This window comes from Cydia pomonella, chromosome 4, assembly GCF_033807575.1.
Source record: "Cydia pomonella isolate Wapato2018A chromosome 4, ilCydPomo1, whole genome shotgun sequence".
In the NCBI taxonomy this organism is placed as follows: domain Eukaryota; kingdom Metazoa; phylum Arthropoda; class Insecta; order Lepidoptera; family Tortricidae; genus Cydia; species Cydia pomonella.
Genome location: NC_084706.1, coordinates 20718304 through 20743227, shown reverse-complemented (window position 1 = coordinate 20743227; position 24924 = coordinate 20718304). Strand labels below are relative to the sequence as shown.

The following is a 24924-nucleotide window of genomic DNA, read 5'->3' as shown; positions in this document are numbered from 1 at the left end:
GCGTAATACATTTATTGCGTTTTAGGCGTTTCAGTTGATGAAATGCTACATGCAAAGTTCCATGATTTGTTATTATTTGCTATCATAAAAAGGTAAAGAGCTTATTTTTTACATGTTCATGTGACCAGCTGACGATCTTACCACTTCGATATAACCTACTGGTGTTTTCATTTACGCGATACAACGATTTTATACGATAAAACTTACCAATATATAAACACAGTGTGTACAGATGAACCCAACGATTATAGTGCCAAGGGCGCCAGCTGCAAGACCCGCGTTTTTGAAAGCGTTCGGCATCGCCAGGATGCCGGAACCAAGGGAGGATTTCAGCAAATGCACCAAGGATCCAATTGTCCTGTTGTAGAAAAAACCAAGAAAATTTTATAAAAGAATATATAATATCGATGATAATATATTTTACAGTAGGTATATATGGTGCGATTATTAGCACATTAGGTAACTATGTCGTATGCCGAAAATCTAAAAGGCCATATGTATGTCAAGAATGCTACTATATAAATCGCAAGTCAGACCCCATATGGAGTACTGCTGTCACCTTTGGGCAGGAGCACCTGGATGCCAGCTTGGACCCTTCGACTCAGTCCAAAGGTGCGCTGTACGAATCGTCGACAATCCTAAACTCACAAGCGGCATTGAACCATTAAGTCTAAGGAGAGACTTTGCCTCCTTGTGTGTGTTCTACCACTTGTACAATGGGATGTGCTCTGAAGAATTGTTTGACATGATGCCAACGGCCACTTTCTTTCTATCACCGGACCGCTCGCCGTCGGCAGGGTGTTCATCCTCATACTCTAGAGGCTAAATGGTCGCGCACTGTGCGGTTTAAGAGGAATTTCCTCCCACGGACGCTCCAGCTATGGAATGAGCTCCCTGCCGAGGTTTTCCCGAGGGTGTACAGTATGGGGTTCTTCAAAAAAGGAGTGTACAGGTTTTTAAAGAGTCGGCAACGCACATGTAACACCTCTGGAGTTGCAGGCGTCCATAGGCTACGGTGACTGCTTACCATCAAGCGAGCCGTGTGCTTGTTTGCCACCGACGTGGTATAAAAAAAAAAGTACAATAGGCAATTCGCAACTCGTGTCGATTTAAAACATTCGTTGCGAATTTCCTATTCTTTTGCATTTGTATCGTAATGTTAATGTACTAATGTAATAAGCAGAAAGGTTCTAGTAAAGTGCTTGGGGTAACCCAAAAACAATTAAAAATGACACTCTCGTTTCCTGCGTAGGTACTTGTGACCTAATTGTAATCAAAATCTATTTATATTTTTAAAATAAACCACAAAAGTGCGCTTGATCACTCAGATGTGCACTCACAGACTGCAGTTTGCGTCGGTTAGGCAACCTCCTTATAAAGCTGAACCAGTCAAGCAATTTTCGACTTAAAAAACGTGACTGACCCGTTTTTATATAATATGTAATATTACTAACTTCTGTCCGCGACTTCATCTGCGTGTAATGATGATGATGATTGATAAAAACTAGCCTATGTCCTTTCCCGGGCTTCTACTATCTCCATTACAAATTTTATCTAAATCGGTTCAGCAGTTTAAGCGTGAAGAGGTACGAGACAATACAGATAGACAGACAGAGTCACTTTGGCATATACACCGTGGGCTGGTAAAATCCTACAGATTTTTAAGGTGTATTCTTGATCGCATTTAGGGATTATATAATAGTTTCTCGAAATCAGTCTTGTTTTAGAGATAATGACAAATCTTGTGAAAATTTGTTTCTGTAATAACTTAGTGAAAAACGACGGCTGCGACTTGGTTTAGACAAATCTACTGACAGACATTAAAGTTTTAAAGGAACCTCGCAATTTATTAATATATATAATTTATAACTTTTTTTACTCCCTATGACGTCAAGAATTTCTCGGGTTAAAATTTCTCGGGTGTTACCAGCCCACGGTGTATAATATTAGAAGGGATAGTAGGGATGTCTGTGTTTCGATATTCATTGAAACTAGATCACTAAAGAGAAGATATGTAGCTTCCAAGACTTCTGTTCGTTACTAAACGGAACCTGACCTCACCTTCCATTAGCAAAATATCTGTATGCAAGCTATCTAAATGATCCCTCAGATAGTTTATATGATGTGATCGTTTCCTTCTACAGATACTTACGAATTGGGATGAGCCACATTTCTGTGCTCAAAAGGGTTGTATTCCTTTTCATTGATGACTTCTTTTGATCCCAAGCTTAATGTGGACTGGAATCCTGGATTACTGGCTAAATCCGCCCTGCAAAATTCAATACGCAGTATTAAACCGACGTTTACATAAATATTTCGATCCGGGGTCAAAAGTAGCTCCAAATGGTTCGTTGTTCCATTTGGTACCGCGGCTGCGTGTCAAGCCAAGTTTAAAAGAAGAGAACTGCAGTGTCAGCATGGTTGCATTCTTATCACGAGTCACTATGCCTGTCACTTTCGCACTTACATAGTTGTTAGAACGTGACAGGTGATAAAAATTGGACCGTGCCACAGCCGCTGGACACTTTCGTTAGTTGTCATTTCATGAACTAGAAGTAACAAACGATCTGATCTGTGAACTAAAGAATTAAGAGCCATCAACGTGCTGACTAGCGCCACTGGAAAATAATTGTGATTGTTTAAATTTAACAATAGACATTTAAAAATGGGGGCCGATACGTAAGTACTGTATTTTGTATTTAAGTACCTTTTGAATACATCAAACTAGTTTTTATGTTGCTGGATTCGTCGATCTATGAACTCAAAACAAAAAACGGTCGTTTTAACTTTGGACGCCTAGATTGATGAATCCAGCAACGTAAAAACGTACTTATTTAATTTTCAGGATGGACACTTTTTATACACATAGATTGTTCTTCTTACCTCTACCCTCCATACGGTGCTGTCTGTATACGTCAATTTCCTTAATAAAAATGACAAAATGAGTGACAGAACGAACGTCATAATAGCGGCAGTGATGCAGCTGCGAACGTCACAATTTTTTACAACAGCAGGTAATGTAATGCAGCTGTGAAAACATCACCTTTATCCCCTTAACGCATATCATAAAAACTATTTGTTTAGGTTAGAACTTTATTAGCTGTCAATAAAGTTGAAAATTATAACTGTCATATATGCATGGTTGCATATGCCGTAAAGGGTTAGGCTGTCAAACAAGACGTTTACCTTATATGTAATTTAGTAATAATATAATAATAATAAACTAATTAATAGTAAGTAGTAGTAGTATTTAGTAAGTAATAGTATTTTAAGTAGGTATTAAACCTATTACCTAACCTATTTATTATTAAAGATAATAAACTTTCGTCTTGCCTGGATAAATATGGCTTCGGGTGTATATTTGCATTTTTTTTGGGTTCGACGTGGCTTTGATTGAATGTACATATATAGATGTAGAAACTAGTCAGACTTACGTTGAATTAAAATTATCCAAAATAATGGTGGATTTTTTTTCTCCTTTCCCCATTTTGACACGTCAATCTGAAACAAAGGACAGTTAAAAAATATTATTATTATACAATGGAGGGAATAATTTCAACCTTTAGATTAGAACTAATATATCTAAATTATATTATTTATAATACTACATATTTGTGTTGTTTACCTTAATGTCATGTGTGTATCAACTTATTTGTAAATTGTATGTCACTAACCTAAATTAATTTTAAGATTTCTTGTACTCTACTAATACTATATGGATCTCCCTAGATTTGAAATAAATAATTTAATTGAATGTAATACTAAAACTAATAAATCAATCGCTTCTAATACAGATTTGTTACAAGTTTAATGGAAGAGGGCATATTTGGGTCGACTGACTGGACGGCGTCCTGTACGTCATTCTAAGTATCGGTGGGTGGATAGCCTGGAGGGAGATCTCTGTGAGCTCGGCGACCTCGGCGTCAGTGAAAACTGGCGTGAATCCGCGCAGGACCAGTAAAAATGGCGTGCTCGTGTGTTGTAGGCCAAGACTCATTTTAGCTCATTGTGCTTAACTAATTGAATTTTTATTTTGTTTTCTTTTTATCTTTTTGTTTTCATAGATTTATAACTGACATTTAATTCGATTATGCTTACTATTTAAGGATTATTTATCTTTAGTACATTTTTAAATTTGTATCTAAATTGGCATGTAAATTAGCTTTACGAATATAATGATTATGATTATGATTATTTGTGCTCCGGTTAGTATGGGTTGGGACCGTATGATCTGCTACTTCTGATATCCTGATAAGCCCCATGGCACACTTTATTAAAAATGATGCTAAGCTTAAAAAAATTGAAAAAAAATTAAATTGGCTATAACTTTTTTTTGTCATCGGAAGTGATACTTTTTTCGTGCTTTCGGCCAATTCTATTTTTTTACTATTTTTTCGAAACTGTGCATCACGTTTATGAACGTATGCCATGGGGCTTAACGGGGTATCATACGGTCCCCGCCATCTGTACTAAGTGATATCATGTTGAAATATTTAGATTAAACCGATTTAGTTGTATTTTAGTTTTAGTCCTAAGGTTTCAAGATATTAATTGTATCATTATTCCTTCTTGTTGTGTGTTATATATTTTTGATTAAATAAATACCGATTCATGAGTAACTCTCTATATCCACGTTTGGGTGTGGCATGTCGTTCCGTCGATAAAAAGAGCCTCATTTTTCGGCACGCTATTGAAATAATCGCACCAAACAATCTTTTCATTATGGCGACCGGTCTCAACGGACGTCCACAAATTATATAAATTACGAGGAACGGCAAAACGGCATTCAGATTTTGAGAATATTACGTGATATAAGGTATGATATTACAGTGCATCTCGCTCTCGCTTATTCGTTGGTGTAAGTGTCATACATAAGTAAAGAGTAATATTAGATGTAAGTATTCAAAACATTTTTTGAAATTTGAATGTCATTTCAGTAGGAAGGCAGTTATAGTAGTTTATGTGACGACTCGTACTACATAATGAAAGGATCACACAAGTATTTTACTGCCTAATTATGTACAGTTAAATTCACTGCTTTATCTACATCCATATAATTAGCTTCAACAAAACAAACTAATTTTATCTTTACAAACTAATTAAATTAAGAGTTTTTTATTTCGAATAAAACGTCATCTCGATTGATATTACAGTAGGTGAAATCAAATTCCTTTGTTTCTCAGAGATGTTCTAAATTTAAATGTACATAATTCAAATATCGGCTATCGATAACGTAAAGAAATAATTACGATTCAACCACAGATGAAGGTTTTTTTAATTAGGCCATCAGCATTTCACTTCTGAACATATTGTAGGGAACTTATGATATGGAAGTACATTTCAAGTTGTTGTTGTCATTTTCATTGTACAATGGTTTCAAGATATTAATAGTACATTGTGCAACGAGGGGGGTAAGTGAAGTTTTGGATACGAGGGTGGTAATTAAAGACCTGAGTTTGCAATATTCTTACCCCCGGAGTTACACACAATGTTTTTCATCACACTTGCGAAGAAAAAACTAATTTTTAAGCGAAATAATTCTTAAATACGGTGACATATCAAACATTCGTCCGCCATTTTGTAATTTCTTGACAGGTTAGGCATCGAAGGCACAGACCTATCCGGCATAATTGAAAATTATAGAATTCGATTTTTAATTATTATAGAGCCATGATTGAAAATTATGTAAAAATATTATAACGGCTGTTAAATTAATCAAATTAAGTAAATAATTTTAAACATAAACAAAAATATTAAATTATAAACGTCAGTATTTTAAGAGTAAAACTCATTTATGCTACTTCGTTTGTATGAATACATGACATAATAAAAAAATGCTATAACTCCCTAGGGAGTTATAGCTTTTTTTTTTCACAATCCATAACTCCCGGGGAACGAAATAACCCTTTGTCCTGCAGTACACCTGCATGAAATAAGATCTTTTTCGAGCAAGTGTGATGAAAAATACATTATTTCTCACCATGCACGAAATAGATCACCAAAAAATATTAGAAAAATCTAAACCGCAGTTTTTTCTACACACAATTTATATTTAATAAATCCAAAAGAACTATAAAGAGTAGGTAACTTGAGCATGACGTCTTTGTTCTGTATTTCATACAGATTCCATATTGGCTAATCGTTTTGACGGTTCGAAAAAAGAAACTGATTTGACTAAGCAGTCAACTACCCTATTTTAAACTGGCTGTTTCATGAATTTTATCAGAAATTATTGCATTTATTTGTGATAAACGATAACATACAAATATATATAACAACAAAGAAATTTAAGCATAAAATAAATTAATTGTTTACCACGAAATGGGACCTCAGCATAAAAGTCAGTGCTGAATTGCTGATCTTCCGACGAGACCATTTGTGGGTTACGAACGCAGCTGTACAACGCAGATCGACACAAAGGTAATCAAATTTTGATATTCTAACTTTGCAAAAGTTAGTCAGTAATAAGTACAGGTTTAAGACAAAAAATATAAGTGTTGAAAAGACGTGTCGTACCTACCTAGACGAAGTACCTACCTACCTACCTTGGCAAAATAAAACGGAGACTAATTCGAATTTACATTCCGATATCAATATGATGTCATTTTGTTATATCTCGCTCACGCCATTGACATATATCCAAGGTCAGGCCTTACGGGCACTAAGAATAGTGCTAGTTTAGCGGTGTCACTCACGAATTCGAGACAATCGTACAGTCTAATGCAACTAGCTGTAATCAATCAATCGAGTTGTGGCGTTAGACTGCACGATTGGCTCGAATTCGTGTGCGTGACACCGCCGTGCTGGCCCCATTCTTATTGCCAGTAAGTCCCATCCTTAGATATATGTTAATGGCTCGTGCCAATACGTAGCGAACAAGTAGGTACGAGCGAAATGCAAGCGGCAATGAAAACAAACTGACATAATTTTGCTAACCAAATGTAAGTTCGAATTGGCGATGAGTTCATGAACCAAACACTGAGAATGAGTACAATTGCCTTATAGCATTATACAGTTACAATAAAAGCGCATCGTTATCGAAGTAACCTCTTATTTTAAATAAGTACCTAATAAATGTAATAAACCTACTTTTAGAAGGAGTACATCCGAGTAAAGAGTGAAACCGTAAAATTATCTTAAATGTCTCGGCCAAATTTCTCCTCCTCATACAAGCGGAATTTCGTTCTCATTTTAAAACTACGTGTTGGATTGTAATGAAACTTTGCACATACAATGACATGAGGTATATCTAGGGCTGAAATTAGTTTATATTACTCCACCTTATAAAACAATCGAAATAGACCAAAAATTTTGTATGAAAATTTTAAATTTGCTGTTTTTTTTTGTTTTATAAGCTTGCCATTTTGTTGTATAATTACAGCGAGATATACCTTATCCTATTGTAAGTACAAAGTTTCAGAGCAATCTAGCTAGTCGTTTTAAAATGAGAGCGTAACTACGTTTGTATGGAGAACCGAGCTTGATGTTTGCTAATAAATTGTATCTTAAATTCCGTTCATAATTTTGGATTTTATAGTAGGCGCTTAAGAGGAATTTCTTCTCACGAACGCTTCGGCTGTGGAATGACCTGTCGAGGTTATATAGAAGCTAAAAAAAAAAAAAAAAATCGGCCAAGAGCATGTCGGACCATGCTGAGTGTACGGTTCCCTCCGTTGTTTTTGGTTTGTTATGAGTATTGCGTATTTTAATTGTTGGGGCGCTTTTAAGGTAATATTTTGTTTGAAGTTAGTCTTCCATGTTTCTTTTCGTTCACTAATCATAACGAGCAAATTTTATTAAATTCAAATTTAAAAGAGGCGGTGAAGCCACCACGCATGATCCACATATAGGTCAAACACACACAGAAAAAAGTCAGTACTGCAGACAAAACAATAAAAGTTAACGAGCCAGGTACATTATACAATACAATACTCTTTATTGCACACCTCAATACAGAAACGGTACACACCGTTTTTTTTTAATTTCGTTATTTTCGGGGTATATGGGGATAAGTACGTTTAAGAAAACTAAATGGCATACCTAGTTAACTTTAAAATAATAATAATAATAAAATTCTTTATTGTGCACTACTAAAGAAAGATTGTATTTTTTTTTGTGACAGGATATATTATGTGGATTAATCTCTCAGTTCACATGCCCTAATGAAGGTCGAGGGTGGCGATGGCTGAGACACGCGTCATACTCGTGAACGGGTGCTGTTTGTGGAGATCGGTCTGTTTAAGCTTACACGGGCTTCATGTTATGTTATAACTACAAACTTTACTTTTGAGTGGCATTAACTTGAGACACTTCATTCGGTTCTTGTTTGTCTTATTAAATTTTTTGTCTTTTAATTATTTATTCATTAGTTTAATCATTGATTATTTTATATTAATTCAAGTCTTAGAGACTTGGAGACTGGAAGCGCTGGTGGCCTTCGAAGCGCTGGTGGCCTAGCGGCCTACCGACGCACCGGGGGTAAGACAAGCGCAGATAGCTGCCACACCGACGGAAAGTCAAATACAGCCAAATGCTTCCCGTAACGCAGCGAATTTGTTAAAATTATAATACTTACGCCTGTAAGATTCTCTTAACTTTGTGATATCTACGGGCCTACAGCAACGCGACGCGAACGAGCATGACAAGGTCGACTTGTTCGATCTTGTGTGTAGTAATATGTCGCAATATTATTGCAAAAATGCAAAGTATTGTCATTTAGGTTTTAGATTACAATACTGGAATAATATATGGTAAACGATGTTATTATGTTAAGTGGCTGCCACACCGGCTGTTTAAGAACCGGATAGTTAATAATTAGGTATAGTTATTATATGAGCTTAGATGTACATGAGCATAAGAACAGAATAAGTAATTTTAGTATTTCATACAGAACGGACAGGCTTCACTCGGCCATAATGGAATAGAATTGGCAGAATCCAGCTACGCACACCGTCCCCAAAATGACGGCCATTCGACCACCCCACCAGTCGGTGGGGAAGCGACCCGCGACAGCCACCGCAGCCGTGAGGCGGTAGCGGCCCCTCATACCCCCCTGACGGGGGGCATCGACAGATCACTCAAGAATTGGCAGAATGTCAATAAAGCCATAGGGAAATAAGTAGGCTTACGGCATGGCGTAATGCTCATGGCTTGGTGCTCTGAACAGTTCTGAGCGAACAATATCGTTCATTCGTTTGATGAATGGAAACATTTGCTCGAATAATAAATAGGAAGAGCAAACATTTGCTCTAAACAAGATGGTAGCTGAGAACACTAAGTGAAAACCCGGCTGTAGACTAGCAAGAACTTGCATGCAATTTACGTTACATTGCCGACTACTAAGATAAACTATATTAAAAAGATGATCCGATACCGCAATGGAATGAAAATTCCATGCAAATTCTTGCTAGTCTAAAGTCTAAACATCGTTTACTTGAATTGAACCCAAGCCAACGCAAGACCCTTTTGACAATTTAAAATCAAATATATCAATCATGTTTTAAATTTTATTATAACAATTTGCATTTTATCTTTAATAAAATTAATATTATTAAATATTATTTTTATCTTTAATATAATGTCATATGAATTAGTTATGAATGTAAGTAACTACCGTGAAACCACCCAACTATAGTCCAATACTGCAACTATGGTCCACAAGTTCGTTATTTATTTATTATTTAAATTAAGTAGGTATCTATACCAATGTTCCTTGTGGTTTACTCCTAGTTTTACCCTCCATTTATAAACATACTTTGCCTTAGAACTACAAAAATATAGTAAAATACACACCTGAACGAGAAAAACTGAGTTTATTTGTGGACCATAGTTGGGAGCTTTGGACTTTAGTTGGGTGGTTTTACGGTACTCGTAGTATTATTTTGAACGTAATTGTTAATATTTTGCTTTAATAACCTCGCTTACGCTCCGTAGCGATCGAGACGCAACTATCACTGTCACACTAATTTGGAAGAGTGATAGGGAAACATAAAGCGTTTCGTTGTCGTGGCGATAACGATTGTCACCTTCGCTAAGCCGGCCTCGTGTTAGCGAGATGGTAAAATTATATCGGATGAAAACTTATAATGAAGAAGACAGTCGGATACAAAAGTTTGCTAATATAACAAAGTTCTTACAACGTTTTGCACTTAATTTTATAGGAAACTGAATGCTTCAGTAAATAATTTAACAAGTTGTGTCCTAGAGAATAAGCAAAATGAATAGTGATCTAATTCACGACAATTACGAGGTGATAGTTATCGTTATTTATAAAGGACCCCACTAATTAACAGTCCGCCGGACGGTATCGGCCTGTCAGACTAAATAGTTGACAGTTCCAAATAACTGACAGGCTGATACCGTCTGGCGGACTGTTAATCAGTTGGCCCCTTAAATGCGTTACTGGCCTGACAATACAATAATATGGTAGTGTCGAACTGATCTGATGATGGAGCCGGAAGATATGAACTGGAAATTCATGATGGAACATCGTATCACAGTTGTGTTTTGATTTGTTAGAAAATTATCATTAGGTAAAATTAATGTGGTCACGTGGTCTTATTCACTGTTTTACATACGACGCTTTTGTGTTTCCGGATAATAGATGTACCAGTACACTCAAATTTTTTGTCAATACAATAATGTTAGTCGTTGTTCTACCCAAAGTCAAATGCCAAGTGAAATCGTTGACTGCGTTTCTATTGGCTTCATTTACGTCTTTTTACGTCCGTCTGTCTGTCTGTCTGTCTGTCTGTCTGTCCGTCTGTCCGTCTGTCCGAGGCTTTGCTCCGTGGTCGTTAGTGCTAGAAAGATGAAATTTGGCATGGCTATATAAATCAATAAAGCCGACAAAGTCGTACAAGAAAATAAAAAAAAAAATTTTTTTTTAGGGTACCTCCCCTACACGTAAAGTGGGGATGAACATTTTTTTTTGCTTCAACCCTACAGTGTGGGATATCGTTGGAAAGGTCTTTCAAAACTAATACGAGTCTTCAACAAACATTTCTTGATAAAGTGAATATATTCGGAGATAATTGCTCCGAAAGAAAAAAAAAATGTGTCCCCCCCCTCTAACTTTTGAACCATAGGTCCAAAAAATATGAAAAAAATCTTGGAAGTAGAGCTTAAGAAAGACATTAAAAACTATAGCGGATATGATCAGTTTAGCTGTTTTTGAGTTATCGCAAAAAGTTTCCCCTTCATAGTAAAAAGACGTACACCCACAGTTCATCCCTTGGTTAACAATCTTCCATACTTTAAGCTCCAGTTTAGCTTATTGTGACGGAAGAGTAACTACGGAACCCTACTCTGAGCATGGCCCGACATGCTCTTGGCCGGTTTTTTTCCTAGTAAGTTTGATGACCGAAACTGCCGATTTGTGAACTTGGGTCATAAAAACCCTGCATCTTCGATCTCAACTTTCTAACTGTAATTATAACTTTGGACCATATCTACCTCGTTACACAATGTAAGTATTTATTAGTACTGTAACACAGCCTAAAGCGCTTAGCTTCCTAATGCTGCTAAAATCCCCCATACAAGAAAAAAGTGCAAAGTTTTGAGCCTGGTGTAGGATAAAAGACTTGATGTTTACGATCTTGCAACCCAGATAGGAAACTAAACCTTATTGGGCATCGTTTTTATAGAAAACGAAGTTTCGGATGCCTCGGCCGGCCCCACATTTTGTTACTTTACGATAGTGACGGTCTGATTCGAAGAATGAGATACGATAAGTTCTGGTTTAGATAAGTTGTCATTTAGATGTCGTTTGTCTTCTTCTTTTACCTAGCGATATCCCGGCCTTTGCCAGGGTCTACTTTCCTGCTTGCTTTCCTCCACTTTGCACGATCCTGGGCATCCTCTCGTGTGAGCCCGTCTTTTTTGGTCTGGCATGGGGTCGGGGGCCGTCAAGGGTTAGGTGAAATGATATTATGATTCACCTAGCCCTTGACGGCCCCCGACCCCACGCCAGACCAAAAAAGACGGGCTCACAATATGTTTCCTACGTAGTCAGCTGGTCTACGACAAACGTGGCCGAACCACCGGAGGCGACATTCTTGGAGCTTCTCAGCAACGTCACGGACAGCGAGACTGCCATGGATGTACTCGTTGCGGATGCGGTCAGCGCGCGTAATCCCGCACATCCACCGCAACATCTTCATCTCTGTAACGTGAAGCTCCTGAACGTGCCTTCCATGAACCAGCCACATTTTCAACTGTCTGAATATCTATTCGAGGCTTTATTCCGTGACTATTAGTGCTAGAAAGCTGTAATTTGGTATGGAATGGATATGTAAATCATTTAATCCGACAAAGTAGTATAAAAATAATTATTTGTGTCCCAAAGGAGGAAAAGTAGGAAATTGCGTGCCGCGTGTAAAATTGTTACCCGAGCCGAAGGCGAGGGTGGCAAACACGCGGGATGGAATGTCCTACGTTTCCTCCCGTGGTGCGCATACTATTTTTCTGCTCGACGGAGGCGGAAAGCGGCAACTTCGTTTAGCGCATCGGGAGCAAAGTTGACGCTTTGAAAAATCTATTTTACCCCATAGGTACCTACACGTAAAGTGAGGATGATTTTTTAATTTAACCCTATGGTGCGGGGTGTGGTCGGATAAATCTTTCCAAACTAGGGGATTTTAACAAAAAATTTTTGATTAAAGTGAATATTTTCGAAAATAATCGCTCCGAAAGAAAAAACAATAAAGACGGAATGGGTCAAAAAAACCGTGATAGAATTGTGATAGAACTTACTATATTCATAGACATTAAATAAAAACTATAGCGAACATGATTAGTAAATCCGCTTTTGAGCTATCGCAAAGTCTTCCCTTCATACTTACTATTTTTACTACTTCTTCGTAAAAATGGTCGTATCACGCTCAAATAACCAGTATAGGTGCGCCCTCCGATAACGCGCCTTTGTTCCTCATATCGAGGACACATTTTAGACTGGTTCGGTAGCGTTCGACTCGCCGGCACTCAGTAACCTTAGAGGGACCACACAAGAAATGGCAAATTATTTTTCCATTTGTTCATTTTGAGTCTTATTTCAATTACCATAGGAGTTGTCATTCAATAACCGGTTAAAGTGACCGGACCTTTTTTTATGCAGGTAGTGGCACGCGCGGTTTTAGTTAACAATAGACAAAGGATTAGCCGCTAGGGGCCAGCTACAAAGCTAACGACTATACAGCGCTGCAAAGATACTCCCTCTTGCTTGTTATGTACTAGTACATGATAGTTACTAAAAGCACCCGATGAAGATCCTGTTGTGATGTGACGGACGGGTAACAATGGAACCGTACACGGAGCATGGCCCGATATGGCTATTTTGTTATTCTGTATTGCCTTTTGTATTGACGTCAATAGTTTCCGGTTTTAATTGATGACACTTGTCGATACAATGTATTAACATTTCAATGCTGATTTGATACGCATCAGTCAAATATTTTTGTCATTATAATAGCTCCAAAACACGTGTAAGACGTTTAAAATAACATACATGTCTCCAATAGGTGACGGGTTTATATCGTAATCCCGAGAGCAATAGCGGCTACGACAGAAACGCAGTTTTAAAAGGAAATTGACAGTCGGCCCGATTCGAACTTTAAGATACGTAAACAATTTCCTAAAGATACGACATGGTTTGGATATGTTAGTATCAAAAGCGACGTTTTTGTTTGAAAAAACGTTATTATTGCTTCAGATATGTCCTTTGTTACCGTCGATACAAAATGCTTTTACGTACTTAAAATAATTCTTTAATATTAAATTGATTAATTCCCAGTAAGTTATTATTGCTTCAAATATGCTTCAAATGCTTTTCCGTGGATACTTTATATAATTATTTTATATTATTTATTTGATATATCATGTAAATATTATTTAATGTCCGCAGATTAAATTAATGCGGTATTTTTGCTTCTGCTTCTGTGAAATAAAGCCACATAAGTATATATCACGAAACACAATAATATTATTCCCAATTCCTCGTCAAACGAAGAACCGACATCAGAAACAAAATGCAACATAATATAGTAACAATGAAATTAATTTAAGGTATACTTAACTAATTATCGAAAACAAACTAAGTATATAAAACTTGTAAAAAAATGCGAGAGAAAATGTGTTCGTATGAAAAAACAATAGGTGAACACACGACACATGGGAGGCGTTCAATTGTCTCCCATGATTTCTCGAAGAATTTTCACGAAATGGAATCTGTATCACAAATATCATAATTATCTATCTGCATTCTTTTAAACAAAAACAAAAACCATTGTTAAAATCCTCATGAAATCGGGTAACACAGTCTGCAACAGAAATTGATAAGCGTTCAAAATGAACTGAACATTATCGTTAAGAGTGTGAGAACATGAGAAACTAGAAAGAGAATAAGGTCATGTTAAACTCCTCAGCCGCTTAGTATAGCTGCCTCTGCTGTGTCGCGAACCGGCTAATAGTTGCCAACGTCATGCAGTAGATGGCGCTAGTAGTCACGTTCAAGGTAAATAACCGCTAGCACTACTAGGTTATTGTGATTTTTCTAGGAAGACAAGAGGGTAGACACCCGAATGACTATTATACCCGAAAGCTCAAGAAACCATGTGGATAATCATGTGAAACTCATGTTATATGTAGGTAATAAAGTAAACGAACCACGTTGTGGTGTTACCAGCAAAGATTAAAAAGTTAAAACATTTAAAAAACTCGTTTATGACCGTATCTCGTGCAATGAAATACACGTTAAAATTATATTATACTCTGTAAAGGAACCGCTCCCAAAGTTTTTGCTGATTTCGGTTAATGTAATGTATATATACAACGTAAGAGACGTGCCTTTTCTGTAGACTTACGTCATTTAAAATATACAGGCAGCAAAGGAATTGCAGACGAGTAAATAATAAAGACAACGAAATGAAATACATTACGCTTTATTGAGGCAACAGACATGCTTGGATATGTTCGCCTTAATATAGCAAAAATAGTACGGAAACATTTTGATTATGCAAAAATTTCAATTACAAATTTAAGATTTATTATTGTATATGTTAAAAGTTTAGCGAATGGGAAAAATGTATGAAATCCCATTACTGTATTATTTTTTACCTTTTAAAAGTCTTCCTCGACTAAGAGAAATTGATGTAAACCTACAACTACTTAAGTCGCAACCATACGGTCCGGTACCCTCAGCTATCATTTCAAGCTATAGTATAGAATGAGCGAGTAACGATGGAGGGACGTGATGACGGTATTTTTTTCAAGACCATTGATTAAGATTGTGCGAATACTGCTTAATATAAAGATTCCGTTCCTTTTTTAAAGTTTTACAGGTGTGTAAAAACAGGGTTTTTAAAAGTTATTCTTACAAATGGCTCTGTGAGCTGGAGACGATAAGCTTCATAAGCTTAAAAAACGTTAAAATTATAAAATACTTCGTAGAGTCATTATCACAGCAAACTCACAATGGTCTTAAGTGCCATAGAGCCTACTGGCACGTAAGTCCTTTATGCCAATATTTGAAACACTGACTAAAACACGAAACGAAATGTAATTCTATCTAACTATCGAATCTGCTCACAAAATTTTACGAAAATCAGTTGAGAAATGTGACCTGCGTAGTAGAACATCCGGTAATACGAAAGCACTTTTGTCCAAGCTAAAACGGAGACCTTCTCTAATTCTCGGTCAGTATGATTTAGTATAAAAGAGTATGAGTATGCCTTATACTTTTAGAAAGAATAAGGAGGGAAGTTTTTTTTCACTTACAAGGTTCAATTGATGATAATTATTGATTATCATAGGATATCTAGTCTATCATATTTTATTCTATAATTATCTTGTTCGCTTCTCTCCTTAAAAAATATTCAATAGCTAAATTTAAGGGCTTTTTAAGATCTTTTCCGGAAATGTGGTTGACTCGTTTACCTTATTTCCTTGCATAATTAGAGAAAAGCACAATAATTATATGCCTTGGCAGGAATATCAATTCGTAGATTCCTCTTACTTGATGGCACTCGGCTTCGCATCGTCACACAAAATTATTATATTTATTTTATGCGACATATTTTCCGCTGTGTTTACCCCGTAAAAGATTTGCCCTTATTTTATACAAAATTCGAAAGGAAGATAAGCAGTTTTTAAAATTTACTGGTCTCTGGTGTTGACAACTTGGCAGAGATTATAATGAATGTAATTTATTATCCCACGTAATTGGTTGCTTCAAGTTTTTGGTTCACTTAACGATCCGGTTCTTTAACTCAGTTTGATGTATAAGAAATAACTTGCCTTTTTGGTAGAAAAGTACCAACCATCATTTTGTGGCTTGCCATCAGAGAAGGGTATTCGTATTTATACTTAATGCGCAATACGGACCTTTTTATCAGAATTTCTATTGGAATTTCCGATAAAAAGGACCTTATTACGCTGGAAGCATAAGGTTTCTGTAATGGAAAGCTAATGTGGCATTCACAAAAAAAATCATTGAAATTACTTTTGTGATTAAAATTATTGCAACTGATTTTGTACCAATCTGTGAAAGACGGGAGCGTATGGTGTCATATATAATTTATTGTTATGCTGTTTATGTTAAGGGTTCCGGGTAAGTTAGGCCGTATTTCACGTTCCTATACAAACAGTTTCGTTCTCATTTTAAAACTACATGTTGGATTGTAATGAAACGTTGCACATAAAATGATATGAAGTATATCTAGTACTGTAATTAGTTTAGCTCCTGTTTATAAAACAAACGAAAGAGAGCAAAAACAAGTTCTGCATGAAAAACATAAATTCGCTGTATTCTTTTAACTATGGTATCTAAAGCTACATAGACTAATGTGCGAGCGCACATAAGGTTAATAAATGAAGAAAAGAAGCCTTTAGTTTAGGTCTTAGCCTTTAATAAATATGTATTACATAGTATAAAAATTGTATAGAAAATGGATCGCGGCCGCGTGTGTTCGGTCCGGCGACCTGTGGCCAAATAGAAAGAGCGTCGGCTGCGCCGGTGGCTGGTGGCGGCTTGGCGGGGTTCCTCACCCCCACGCTCGTCTGATGACGTTGTGCGCAGCGGCAGGACAGGACTAGATATCCTATTGTAAGTACAAAGTTTCAGAGCAATCTAGCTAGTCGTTTTAAAATAAGAGCGTAACTAAGTTTGTATGGAGAATCGAGCTTGCTGGGAACCCTTGAGATAATGAGTATGAAGGCATATAATGGTACTGATAGGGTTGCTATATGAAACAATGCAGTATCATGACAAAAGTCCGGACGGTTGTGTCTCCAAAAACTACGACACGGTAAAAAGGATCTAAATGTAGGACATAGTACGCAGTCGCTTTTATACTGTTATGGACGACATCATCGACGATTTACCGTTAACATTACGTTAAAGTATAAAAGCGCCCATTAAATCTCTTTTCCAAAAACTTTCGTGAGAAAATACCATCTTAGCTCGCCAGCATATGCTGAACCTAAATCATAACCTTCCCTTTGCTGTGCCCAACTTCATAATTTTAGCTATCTCCCAGTGGTTGGTGGATTGAAAAAAAAAACCCTGACACTCGCCAAGCCCCCCCGCAATCCTGATAAAGGACAAAAAATCCTGACTTGTCTGGGAAATCCTGACGTATGGCAACCGTAGGCACAGCTGCACATTGCAGGTAATTACTGTTTTTTTCCATCGTCAACTACACACTAGTCTCAATATCAACTATCATAAAGCTATCTTTATCACTCTTGCCTGTTCTTAGAGAGTTCAAAGGAGATATAAACTTATTATAGCCTGAAGGTTTATGCTTTGCCGTCTGAAATAAGTGCTAGCATTTATCTCAAGCGGTTGGTAAAGTTTAAGTAGTGCCACGGTAATTTTCTATAGGAATGTAGTTATCCATAGTATTAGATGTCTCACTAAAATACTGAATTAGTTTACAATAGTTTATTTATCTTTGAGTTTTTACAATTAAAACAATACAAATCCTTCCTTCAATCGCTTGAGTTTTTCCTCTAAGTCGTAATCTAACTGTCAATGTCACATTTTACCAAAACCGCGGCAAAACTATCTGTCACTTGTTAAACACTTGACAGAATAAAACTAAAAGATCCGTCGAGATATCCTTAATATCTAATAATAGTATGTATCACAGTTCATTTTTATTTATTTATATACAAGAACGGTTTACACCAATTACACTTGATGCTATGCTAATCATACAGGGTAGGCAAATAAGAAGTATACATTTTATTATGAAATTTTAACTATACATATTAAGTTCGAAGAATATTAAGTATTAATTTTTAACAAGCAGAAACGTCTGCGATCGATGCTATTAAGCTTAGAATAAATTTAAAAGTGGAAACAATACTGTCTTGGGTGAGACATGAACTCACGGCCTCTGGTTCGATACTCCAGCGCTCTGCCATCGTTTTTTTTCCATTCTAAATTTATTCTAAGCTTATTAATTATTCTTTTAAAAATATATTATTTAGGGTTGGCAAATACATGCGGAATATAATGTCTGACATATGTCCATCTCTAACAACAGGGACATGAAAGCAGGCAAATATAAGCCCTTATCATCGCAATTTTCAGCATGACGCGGAGCCACTGTGTTATACCATGCGGTTTTTGTATACAAAACAAATATAGATTCTACAGTACTAAACTAAAAACCGCAGCACCGGACGTGCGTCGCAGCGAAGTGCGGAGCAGTGTGACATCCGCCTTAGGGTCTCCCCAAACCAGTCGACGCGGAGTCGGCTTTCGCCGAGTGTTTTACACCACACTATTCGCATTTAGCCGATCGACCGTCTCCGCGGTTGGACACCTGCGTTTAGCAGTCTCATCCTCCTTGCGGCCGTAGAGACGCCCGATCGCCTGCGACTTGCTATCGCAACAGTTGTAAAGCGACGGTCGGCTCTCCCGTGCTCCGTCCTGCCGTCGAGACGTCAGACAGCACACGTACAGCTGTTGAGTCCGACGAACAGATGTAGGACAGCGGGTGATCGGCAATCGTAAATCTCATTTTTGGAGACTGGTTGTTAGTAACAACCTGAGTTTGATATTGAACAGACCTGTAAGATTATTTTCCTTGGTAATTGTTACATATTATATAATAACCTGTGATGATGGATATTTTATGTAGACAGGCATGGAAAAAAAGGCTTACCAGCATTTTTATCGTAGCCTACTTGTTGGAAGAGCTAGAACAGCAGCAAAAGCGGAGGCGACCGTGGGTTCATTCTTTGTGGCAATATAGATTAAGTGAAGGTGAATTTAATTTACGATATCCTCGTTTGAGACTCGATCCAAAAATATTTTACGATTATTATGGAATGACCGCAACAAAATTTGACTTCTTATTGGATTTGCTAAGACGAACACTTCAAAAACAGAACACAAAATTAATGTAAGTAATAATTCAAATGAACAAATACAAACGCATCAGTAGCTATTTCGGCCGTCATCGGCTCTGCTCGGCCGTCGTCAGCTATGTTCGGCCGTCGAAGACGCTGAACGGCTTCCGCCAGCTCTGACCAGTCCTTATCGTAGGTACTCGGTCGTGATCGGAGCCGTTCAACTCTTTCCGGCACCGTACGGCGGTATAAGGAGATTTATGAATGCGAACAGCTTTACGGCAAAACGCCGTTTTCCCGTCGAAAGACGTCGTTTCGCGTGGGCCGAGCCGAGTTACGACTTATTCGCTCTTATTGCGTTGACATAAAGCTTTTTCCGTACGCGATTTGCCGAAACGGCGTCGACTAGTTTGGGGAGACCCTTACTGTCACATGCCGCGGTCACATATTATTATATAATTCATTGTTTTTGTGTAAATTGTCAGTGATATACCTACTTAATGAATTAACGATAGATTAGATGGAAATACAGGTGGTAAATTAGCAAGATTATCAAAAGTTAGTAAATAAACAATGCATGCAATGTGTGTTTCTAGCCTAACATTCCGGAAATGTTGACAATGGTAAATTATACCGAGCACGTGTGTACCCGGACTTATGCGATAATATAACTTATTACGACATCGACATAGACTGCCTCCTATAGACCTCGTTACTCATCATCATGAATTTAAGAGTTATTCTCTTGTCTAGAGTTATATCTTGCGCCAGCTCGTACTTGTCCGTACATGTATTAGCGCGAGCTAGACGCGCGATACGGATAACGGACATAATTTTTCGATTTGACGTTCTGTATCACAGAGTCGTGTCAAGATCGCGTCATAACAGTACCAAAGTTTAGTTAATTTTTAATTCAGTGCAACACATCAACCACCACTTTATTAAGTAAAAATCTATACATATCCCTGAAATCAATTTTCGGAAATAAGTTCAATTTATGTGCACACCAATAATAATAAAAAACCGGCCAAGAGCATGTCGGGCCACGCTCAGTGTAGGGTTCCGCAGTTACTCTTCCGTCACAATAAGCTAAACTGGAGCTTAAAGTATAGTAAATTGTTAACCAAGGGATGAAACGGTACCTTTCACCCGAGTTAAACAAATAGGCAAATTTGCATAATCAGTACCTAATTAAAGTAAGTCTTTTTACTATAAAGGGAAAACTTTTTGCGATAACTCAAAAACAGCTAAACTGATCATGTCCGCTATAGTTTTCATTTATTGTCTTTCTTAAGCTCTACTTCTACGATTTTTTTTCATATTTTTTAGACCTATGGTTCAAAAGTTAGAGGGGGGGGGGACACATTTTTTTTTCTTTCGGAGCGATTATCTCCGAATATATTCACTTTATCAAAAAATGTTTTTTGAAAACCCCTATAAGTTTTGAAAGACCTTTCCAACGATACCCCACACTCTAGGGTTGAAGCGAAAAAAAATTTCACCCCCACTTTACGTGTAGGGGAGGTACCCTAAAAAAATAAATTTTTAGATTTTATTGTACGACTTTGTCGGCTTTATTGATTTATATATCCATGCCAAATTTCAGCTTTCTAGCACTAACGACCACAGAGCAAAGCCTCGGACAGACAGACAGACAGACAGACAGACAGACAGACAGACGGACATGACGAAACTATAAGGGTTCCTAGTTGACTACGGAACCCTAAAAAGACAATAGTTTCTAGCTGCTCACCATAAGACAAAACTCAATGTATTCAGTGTTTAGAAAATAATTAAATGCAACATTGTTCGAATGAAAATAATTTAAATAAGTACTAAGGACCTTGGCTTGTAGGATAGAGTTATGGTATTATAATGAATACAATACAATGAATGATACAATGTCTTATCTAGTGGCTGTGATCTATGGACAATAACATTGACTATACCTAACAGAGAAGGGTCATAAGTTGTGTATGTCCTCTACGGGCCACCGCACCGTTGACGCGGTTATCTCACTGATGTGGAACCGCTTCAGTGTGAGCAAGACAGAGATATGCACGTATACAGGGTGAATCGTGAGACGTGAGCAGAAGGCCTACCGCAAACCACGTTCGACATGTTGCCTCTCTGTCGCACTTGTAAATTCGTACGTAAGTGTGACAGGGAGGCAACCCGTCGAACGTGGTTCGCGGTAGGCCCTCAGGACTAATCCTACGCACTAATTAAAAACTGGCCAAGTGCGAGTCGGACTCTCGCATTAAGGGTTCTGTCCCATTATCTATAAAAACGGCAAAGAACTTATGGGCATTGTATGGAAGCCCCCTTAAATATTTATTTTATTCTGTTTTTTTAGTATTTGTTGTTATAGCGACAACAGAAATACACCATCTGTGAACTTTTCAACTGTCTAACTATCACGGTTCATGAGATACAGCCTGGTGACAGACGGACAGACGGACGGACAGCCGATTCTTATTAATAGGGTCCCGTTTTACCCTTTGGGTACGCAACCCTAAAAACGAAACCTTTTCTTGTTTTTTTTTTTACACTTTGTAAAATAATTTGTTTCTCTAAAATCGTATTCCTACAATGCCTTATTAATAAAGATAAAATCTCCTTAACCGTGATGACAGCACTTGATTATGAAGAAAATAACTTCTCACATATGAGTGAAATACGATTTTTCAAAAGAAATTAGACTCCATGTCATTCGATTTGACACTCGTCACGGATAAAGCAAAAAATATCGGTATTTAATGGAAGTGTTCTAATTGTAGTGTACCTACCTTCTTCTTCTTTTAAAATATGGCTTCCATCAAATCTATGATGATTTTGCCAATATCAAGTTATGTTGTAAGTTTTAAGTGTGCTCGTAGAGCATGACGTTGTTCGGTAGTTGCTTTTAGTAAAGAGATAGCTGGACTTTACTAAAAGCCACGATGGATTGCCGGGTGTTGATTAAAATATGGTTAAACGCGTTTCAAGATTAGTTTTTCATTAGCTGCACACTTCTACGATAGTTCACTGCATAAAAAGCTATCAATATTACACTTTAAACTACATGCATGAGCAAAACACAAAAAAATATTCTAGAGACGTGCTCGCCATCTTGAATCTCAACGACAACCCAGTGTACCTACCTAAACATGCATGTCATAAATCATTTAAAGAGTCAGACCAAGATAAGTTGGCAGCGATTTTGACAGCAGAGACAGTGCAAGTGTTATTTTGAACGCCAAACTTTTATGAAATTATTACGTTTATTTAACACTTGCACAAGCTGGGCTCTCAAAAAACTCTTATCTTTATTTTTAGAGTTCTGTACCCAAAGGGTAAAACGGGACCCTATTACTTACCGTCCGTCCGGTCCGTCCGTCCGTCCGTCCGTCTGTCACCAGGCTGTATCACAGTTTAAATTTTCACAGATTATATATTTCTGTTGCCGCTATAACAACAAATACTAAAAAGTATGGAACCCTCGGTGGGCGAGTCGGACTCGCACTTGTCCGGATTTTTCAACACTAAATGAATAAATGAACGTTAACCTCACTTATAATGGTACTTTCGTACCAGTACCTTATCATTTACCGATTTAGGATCTTGCTCACGTCACCCGAATCACCTTGTATAGCGATGTTTAGCTCGCACACCGCAGCGGCGTGCGGTCGCAATGTAAAGACCGCCTTAGTGACAATGGAATGTGACCGTGGAATAATTCTTGTGATTTCATTATGTAGCATGCTAAGCATGTATACCTTTATTGGCTTACTTGCAAAATGGTTTTTATGACATTTGATCGTATTGCATTTCAATATTCGACGACCGGTATGGCCTAGTGGGTAGTGACCCTGCCTAAGAAGCCGATGGTCCCGGGTTCGAATCCCGGTAAGGGCATTTATTTGTGTGATGAACACTGATATTTGTTCCTAAATCATGGGTGTTTTCTATGTATATAAGTACCTATGTTTATGTATATATCGTCGCCTAGTACCCATAGTACAAGCTGTGCTAGGTTGATCTTTGTAAGATTTGTTTATCTTAGTGTAATTTCATAAGTTATAAGTGTTCTTACTTATTGCTCATATCTATTTCTTGGTCTCTCTTTTTATTCATTGTAACCTTGATATATTTCATATTTTAATATCTTGTGTCACATGTGCTTTTGTATCTAGTGTGTACTTTGTAATTATATATACAGTTTCTATTTGTGAGTTCCTGTAATTGGCTCTGTACTACTATCAAAAAAGTTTAATGTATTTTTTAAAGCTGTTGGAATTCCTTGTATAAATAAATAAATAAATAAAGATGTCCCCTAATATTTATTTAATATTCCGAGGTCGCGGGTTCAAACCCTGACTCGTGTCAATGAAATTATCTAAACTTATGAAGGAAATATCATTTGATATTTAGCTACCAGTCGCTTTTCGGTAAAGGAAAACATCGTGAGGAAACCGGAATAATCCCAATAAGGCCAAGTTTATCCTTTGGGTTGGAAGGTGGCAGTCGGTTTCGTAAGAACTAGTGCCTACGCAAATTCTTGGGATTAGTTGCCAAGCGGACCGCAGGCTCCCATGAGCCGTGGAAAAATGTCGGGAAAACGCGAGAAAGATGTGTGTGGTCGTATTGCATTTGAGAGAAAATACCTACTAATGTAAGGTGCATTTGTTACTGCGTAAAATAAAACGTATTGAGACTACTGAGTGAACGAGACAGTATGCTTGAATTTAAATTAGAAAGAAAGAGAAGAATGATTTAATGAAAGAAATAGAAATAGGATTAGGTTAAAGTAAGATGAGATAGAAATATATTAATTATGGCCGAAAACGTTGTGTTCTATCTTACACTAATATGATAAATGCGTAAAATGCTAAAGCAACTCTGTCTGTCTCTTACCTCTTCATGCTTTAACCGGTAAAACAAATTAGATGGAGATAGTTTGAGACCCTGGGAACGACGTAAGACAGATTTTATCCAAGTCGCGGGTAGAAGCTAGTACAGTCGAGTTCATAAATATATGAGCAAAACCAAGGCTTCAAAAATAAATGAGTATAGAAAGGTACATATGCATCTGAACAGATTAACCAATCAAAAATATGTACAAATATCACCTGTCATATTAATCTGAGCAAGTATCACAATAATATGTAAGCAACTGCAAACTGATAAATATGTGTACAAATATTTTTCAAAATTATTTAACCAAGTGAAAGTTCACAAATACCTACGCAAAAGTTTTTTCAAAACTTATATCTGTACTCTGTTAGCACAAAAATATCTGTACTGACGTTTTACAATTTTATGTGAACACTTAACACAGTAATGTAATTATAGATCGTGTCATTCAGGAAGACGCGTGCCATGACTCGTATTGTCATGTCATTAAAGGTTAGATTTGACAAATCTGCGCGTCATCGTGGATGCCACGCCTTTATACTACGTATACTCTGACTAGCCGACTTTCTTGGTTTGCCAGAGTATATGTATGCTGTTCACGATGGTCAAGCCAAACACGACGCTGCCTGGTTTACCTCTTTAAGAGAGAAACGCACGAGGCGCCACGAGCAG

General features: G+C 37.2%; 1 protein-coding gene across 1 annotated transcript in view; it reads right to left on the bottom strand.

Moving 5' to 3' along the window:
- The window catches only part of LOC133517446 (proton-coupled amino acid transporter-like protein pathetic), a 74753-nt gene that overhangs the window by 13976 nt on the left and 35853 nt on the right, over positions 1–24924 (bottom strand). Inside the window, exons 2-4 of the mRNA XM_061850774.1 lie at positions 3435–3501; positions 2153–2269; positions 208–358 (exon numbers count right to left, since the gene is read on the bottom strand). Of these exons, the coding sequence (XP_061706758.1) occupies positions 208–358; positions 2153–2269; positions 3435–3487 (321 nt within the window). The 5' untranslated portion in view covers positions 3488–3501. The remainder of the gene's footprint in view (positions 1–207; positions 359–2152; positions 2270–3434; positions 3502–24924) is intronic.